The 6,374-nt window shown below is 58.3% G+C and overlaps 1 protein-coding gene across 1 annotated transcript in view; it reads right to left on the bottom strand.

The window, feature by feature from the left end:
* Positions 1-6,374, bottom strand: part of VOLCADRAFT_105008 (uncharacterized protein) — a gene marked incomplete at its 5' end in the record, with an annotated part of 14,256 nt that overhangs the window by 6,514 nt on the left and 1,368 nt on the right. The window contains 10 exons of the mRNA XM_002951117.1: positions 26-512; positions 873-1,154; positions 1,640-1,755; positions 2,410-2,563; positions 2,739-2,828; positions 3,449-3,676; positions 4,009-4,127; positions 4,287-4,838; positions 5,442-5,885; positions 5,975-6,077. Of these exons, the coding sequence (XP_002951163.1) occupies positions 26-512; positions 873-1,154; positions 1,640-1,755; positions 2,410-2,563; positions 2,739-2,828; positions 3,449-3,676; positions 4,009-4,127; positions 4,287-4,838; positions 5,442-5,885; positions 5,975-6,077 (2,575 nt within the window). The remainder of the gene's footprint in view (positions 1-25; positions 513-872; positions 1,155-1,639; positions 1,756-2,409; positions 2,564-2,738; positions 2,829-3,448; positions 3,677-4,008; positions 4,128-4,286; positions 4,839-5,441; positions 5,886-5,974; positions 6,078-6,374) is intronic.

Raw genomic sequence — 6,374 nt, 5'->3', positions numbered from 1 at the left:
CGGCATGTGCCGTCGGAGAGTGGACCGTGCTCGAGTTGTGATACGCGGAGCTGCCGCCAGCGGCAGCGGCGGTGGCGGCGGTGCCGCCGCCTGTGGCCGTGACAGTACTGCTAGTGTGGTACGAGGGAAAGATTGGCGGCAGCGTCACCAACGGCGGCGGCGGCGGCCGTGGTTCCGCGCCGCCGTCCGCGCCGCCGCTGTCAGCCCACGCCGGCGCCGGCGCCGCTGCCGGTTCTATCTTTGTTGCTGCCGTGCTGCCGACGCCGCCGGCGCCGATGCCGACGGCACCGCTCACGGTGACCTCAGCATTGGAGTTAGCGGCGGCGGCGGATGCATTGGCGGCGGCGGTAGCGCCACTGCCGCTGACGGTGCGCTTGGGCGGCGAAGACGGCCGTATAGAACCCGTGTTTCGGGGCCCCGCCCCCGACACACCCATGGCCACCGCCACCGCCGCCTCAAGCTGCTCCTCCGCTTCCACATGTCCGCCCGCCAGGCGCCGGATCATGGCGTACCTGCATGTCGTACAATCAAATGACGCCGCACGTCAAGACCTTTGACCGCCGTACGACAAGTACGTCACAAGGCATATCAGACCACCCCTTTCGTGCATTACACCGCATTCAGACTCGCGGCCCTTAGTTTCCCTCCCTTAAGGACGAAGAAAAGGATAACAGACGTATTTGCCGTACGAAGTAACGCCAACGCCGTACTGCCTTCCCAACCCACACACTCCGTCCAAGGCATTGAGAACGCTAAGGACATACATACGCACACCCTTCTTGCCGCCCAGACCACTGAGCTTTTCGTCCCCCTTGCGCGTCGGCTTTCCTCTTTCCCCCCCAAAACCCCCCAAACTCCGAAACCAAACTCACCGTTCCACGGCATCCAGTAACGCCAACACGCCAATACCCCCCGCCCTCGCCCCCTTCCGAGCCTCCGCAACATCCCCGGCGGAGGCGTCGAACAATGCGCCGCGAACCGCCGCACTCAGCTGCGGCAGCGCCGCCACGACGCCGTACGGCGAGATTGTCGTACCACTTGCGTGCTGCGATCCGTTTCCAGATCCAGCCGCATCGTGGGATGTACGAATCATGTCCTCTAGGAGTTTGGCTCGGTCTTCGGGTAACGAGGCGGCGCAACGTGACAGGTCGATTCTGCAAAGGGGGACGGTGAAGTAGTTGGGCGATTGGTTAATTGTTGGCTGGTTCGTTAATTCATTTTTGAAGAGTCACAGTTTACTAATCATTTACATACATACATACACATATATCAGACACACAGCGAATGAATCTCTGCTCAGCGGTTCGCAAGCAAGCAATGTCCTGAACTCTAATTTTTAAATCCGATTTGAATTTTACCACCCCGCTGATCCTTCCATGACAATCGTCATGTCAATAGTCAGCCAGCCTAGATCTAGGTTCCCTACCGTTTGGCAGTTGGCAGTTTAGTTCGGTTGTAACCGAAAAACGCACACAACGCACTAGGGTACTCTTGCGGTAAACACACACAAACACACACACACACGCGCGTCCGTACTCTCTGTAAGAAGCCCTGCAAGAAATTCCCACACAGCCACAGATAAGATAACCCATGCCTGATTGCATGTACGGCGTCCGTACACAATACACAAGTGCCGTACACTCTGCCGTACAACCTGAAGAACGAGTCCGCAAAGGCGTCCCAGTCGGTTCCCGCGTTCAGCATCGTCAGCTTTGCCGGGCTTGCTCCAGGAAGCGCACAAACCGCCAACCAAATCTGCAAAAAACGAAACACCAAAAAAACCGTCAAACACGAGCCAACAACAACACAACCAACTTGCGATAAATAAAAAGAAACATAACAAATATATACAATTACATCGATACGATTATCAAGTGTGAGATTATTATTTTTTATTTTTTTTATTTTTTTTATTTTTTATTACTATTATTATTATTGTTGTTGTTTGTTTATATTATTATTATTATTATTATTATTATTATTATTATTATTATTATTATTATTATTATTATTATTATTACATCTGGTCCGGGAAAAGGAGGGAACAGCAGTAAGCAGAACTTTGAAAAGTCGTGTGGAGGGAGAAAAGCCCTAGAACCCGGGGGCGGGAGGCCGGCGCGTGGGGAAGTGGGGTGTGGGGAGACCGGCGCGGGGTATTGACGGGCGAAGAGGCGATGAGAGGCAGCAGGGCGGAAGACCGAGGCCAACCGGCCAGGACCCCTCCAAGATTCACACTCAGCCCGTTACAGCCCTCCCAGGTCACATCCAGTCGAAGCAATAATAGCAATAATAAATTAAGCAAAATTAACCCTTCATCAGAACCAATACAAATGTACTTATTGCGTTCTCTCCGTACATTTTAGACTACCGTAAACTGTACGATTGTGTCATATTTCCGTACACCCGTACCTCGTACAGACACCACAGGCGTGTGAGAGAGTTGGCCATGGGGTCCAGAACCAAAAGGGCCTTACGTGCCGTGGCCATGATTTGCCTTGAGGGGGAAATTATACGGGGAGGAGAGCAGTACGGCAGATTGGAGTACGGCAGGGGATAGGGGAAACTGGGGTACGGCAGGGAGGGGGGGAAGGGGCAGGGGCGCCGTACGTCTATGGTGAACCAACAGACGCCGGCGCGGGGTTTTCAAAAGAGAGGGACAGAAGTGAGGTTGGTAGCGGGACCTTTCATTAACCCCCTTGTACACTGACGTACAAGCGTCGTACAACTGCCGTACTTACTTGCAGTGCGGCAGTTCCTTCTTGTCTTTCCTGCCTGGGTGGTGGTTAGCGGCCACGACGTCTAGCCACACGTATGTAGAGGAGGGGGTCCTGGTAAACGTGTGTGTGGGGGGAGGGCGTGTGTGTGTGTGTGTGTGTGTGTGTTTTTGGGGGGGGAGAGAGGGGTTAGATTAGGGTTGGGTTGGGTTGGGAGTTGGGGGTTGAGGTTGGGTGGGGAATGGACATGGGGCCGCTCTCGGGGGGAGGAGATGCAGAAGGTGAAAAGATGCAGAAAACACGCCGTACATGGAAAAAAACTGTTGTCAGTCCAGAACTGAATCCCGGCGCGCGTGTGTGTTTTCCTTCCATGAGAAGGGATTGAAACAACCGGCAATGCCCAGCACGTTTTTTTGTGTATATGCGTGTGCGCATAATCTCTTTAACTGCTCTGTAGCAACGAAAAACAAGTCAACGAAAAACCTAAACAAGAAAAAACGCCAAACTTTAGGAAAATAACAAATTTCACTGACAAAACGCACCTTCCGTACAAACAGACAGGCAAACTAGCAGGGGGACGTACTTGAGTCTATTTCTTAACATATTCCTATTTTTTTCTATAACTTCTACTAAATATATTTAGGTTTTTGTAATTTATGTCGCTCCCTCCGCTCCTGCTTTTTAGTCAATATCTCAATAATTCTTTCATGACACATCAACACAGAGGCACTCACTTATTAATAACACCACAATATTCCCGAAGCGCCGAAACCAACGACATGAAATTTCCCGACCAAGAGTGGATGACGTAATGGTCGGGTGGTCCAAACCACGTACGGTCCGGGTGCAGTACGGGCAAGCCGTTGTACGACGCACGTGCTCCCGGTGTCGAGGGGGCGGGAGAGGCCTCCGGGGGCTCCCCCAATACAATCTTCACTCGAGCCATCACCAAATCTAAAAACCTGCGCGCATGGTTTCAGGGTTTTAAGCGTTTTAAGTTTTTTCTTAGTCAGGGAATTTGAAAAAAAACATCTACATCTACAGTTACATTATCGTGCGGGTTCTAGTTGTGCAGAATTAGAGGGGGGTTTTAAGTTAAACGAGCTGGGTTTTAGTGGTTTTTACTGGTTGGAATGGTGGCAGTAGCATCCGTTGAACCCGTTAGGGCCCCTAAAACCCGTTAAAACCCGTTGAAACCCTAAAACCCGAGGACTTCAGGCTCTGTGGGTTCTGGTGTGCTCTGTGCATCTCTATCCCTCCCCCCCCCCTTCCCTCCCTCCTCACTCGCCTGCACTGTGAGCCCCGTGTAGGCGGCATCAGCCAGCTGTCGAACACCTCCGCGGTTGTGGCGAACCGCGCGGTGGCGGGCAGCGCCTTCACCACCTCCATCAGGGCGGCCACGGAGATACCCACCTACAGCACAGCGATAAATGGGGTAGAGGGGAAAGGGGGGAGGGGGAAAATACACACACACACACGCAGCAGCAGCAGCAGCAACCAAGTTGTCAGCCGTGGTGAGAAAAAAGCGGCTCCCCCTCCCATCCCCCGGGGAAAAATGTATCGGATCCGTACCTGCAGCATCTTGGACGTATCGCCCATCAAGTACGGCCCCCCTTGCGACGTAGCAGGCTCGCCGTCGAGCGACGGCAGAGCGCTGCGAGCGCTGGTGCGCCGCCGCGAGCGAGTCTGCGCCTCCGTCAGCCCAGCATCACCGCCGCCGCCGCCGTCCCCGCTTGCGGCAGTGGCGGCGGCGGCGGCAGCGGCGGCAGCACCAGCGTTAACACTCGGCGTGCCCGTACTGGCCATTGGCTTAAACAACGATGAAGTGCCGGCCAGCGGCGTCGACGGTGCGCTTGGCAACATCGATGGCCGTACAGCGACTCTGGGCGGCGTGTCGGCCCCCGGCGCCTTGTTAACCGCCGACACCGCCGGCATTGCAGCAGCGGCGGCAGCGTCGCCGCCGCCGCCGTCACCATCCTCGCCGCCACCAACGCCGGAGCAATTCTGTCCCAAGTCCGAGTCCGATTTGGCCAAGACGCTGGTACGGCCGCCGCCGCCGCCGCCGCCGGCAATGGGTGCGGCCCCTTTGCCCCCCCCGTTCCCCCCGCCGGACCCATCGAGGCCCTCCCATTCATGACGTCAAATCTGGGGATCGGAAGGGAGGGCTTTCCGCCAGACTGCTTTAATTCGGTGACGGCGGCGGCGGAGGCCCAGGCGACCGACGGCCCGCCTTGGCTGCCGCCGTCGCCACCGTGCAAACAGGGCCCCCCTGACCCGTCATCCGCCCCCTTCGCTCGCCTTCATGTACAATTGCGTCGGAGGGGCGAATATTGACGGCCTAGAGGTGAGTGCGCTGCCGCCGCCGCCGCCACCGCCGCCGCCGCCGCCGCCGCCGCCACCGCCGCCGCCGCCGCCGCCGCCACCGCCGCCGCCGCCGCCGTCAGCGGCCGTGAGGACGCTGCGTCGCAAAAGTGGGGCCAGGACAGAAGATGACGTGGACAGCATATAGTACGGCGGCGGTCCCGGCTCCACTGCTTGTACGTCACCAACCGCCGTACGTATGGCGTCACCGTCGCCATCAGCTGACGTGCTTAGCACACGCCAGCCAGGCAACGGCCACGCGCTGTCGTACGGGTCACTGCCGCTGCCGCCGCCCTCTTCACCGAAGGTGCTGAAGCCCAGCGGCCCGCCGTCGGCGCCGCCGCCACCGTCACCTCCGTCACCCACCTTGGCGGCGCCGTCGCCGTCAATAGCCGTACCAAGTCCGATGGTGAGGAGCTGCACCAAGGGGCCGTGAGAGCTCGGCTCCGTCGGAGAGCCCCAGGGCGACCTTAGCGGAACGCCGCCGCCGCCGCCGCTGCCGAATAGGAACGCGCCGATGCTGGCGGACGATCCCGTGGCGGCGGCGCTGACGGGGGAGCCGCAACAGCGAGATGCCGTGAAGGCCGCACGCCTCCGCTGCAGTACTGCCGCCGCCGGCTCCGCCGTCACGCTCGACGGCGGTTTGTACGACAAGTTGCTGACGCCGCTGATGTGCATCCTAGGCCGCGGGCTAATCAAAAAGGGGTCCCAGGAGACGCTGACGGCGGAGGCGCCGCCACCGTTGTTCCCGACGGCGCCGTCGCCGCCTGACATCGCCAGCGCCATCATTCCGTTCACCACCAACGAGGCCTGCCGTACGGCACCAGGCGAGGGCAAGCCGCCATGCCCTGGCGTCGCCGCCGCCGGCGTCGAAACCCCGCTCCTTTCCTTCGACAGACCTCCTGCCCCATGGCCATGACCGTTGATAAAACCGCTACTGTTACCGTTACAGTTACCGTTGCTGTGGCCGTTGCTACCCGAGCTGCCAGATGTCGAGCGGCGCTGCCGGCGGCGGGGCGGGGCGGCCGCGGAGTACGGCGAGCGCATGAAGGACGCCGGTGGCCCCGGTGGCGGGTGGTACGTGGCCCGGCGCGACGACTTTCCTGTCGTACCTGCACGCGCGGCAAGGTACGACAAGCCATGAGATGCACGCAATGGACGGAGCTGTGCTACTGGCCTAGTTACCGCTCCGAAACCTGGTTTCTTTTTTGATCCTTTCCGGAGCCCCCTCCCTTAACCCCCTGTTTAGCCCCCAACCCCCATTCCCAATGAACTGCCCTTCCTGCACATCACCCCCCC

This window comes from Volvox carteri, assembly GCF_000143455.1.
Source record: "Volvox carteri f. nagariensis unplaced genomic scaffold VOLCAscaffold_22, whole genome shotgun sequence".
Taxonomy (NCBI): domain Eukaryota; kingdom Viridiplantae; phylum Chlorophyta; class Chlorophyceae; order Chlamydomonadales; family Volvocaceae; genus Volvox; species Volvox carteri.
Note: the sequence above shows the minus strand (reverse complement) of the source record. Positions and strands in the feature narration are given on the sequence as shown.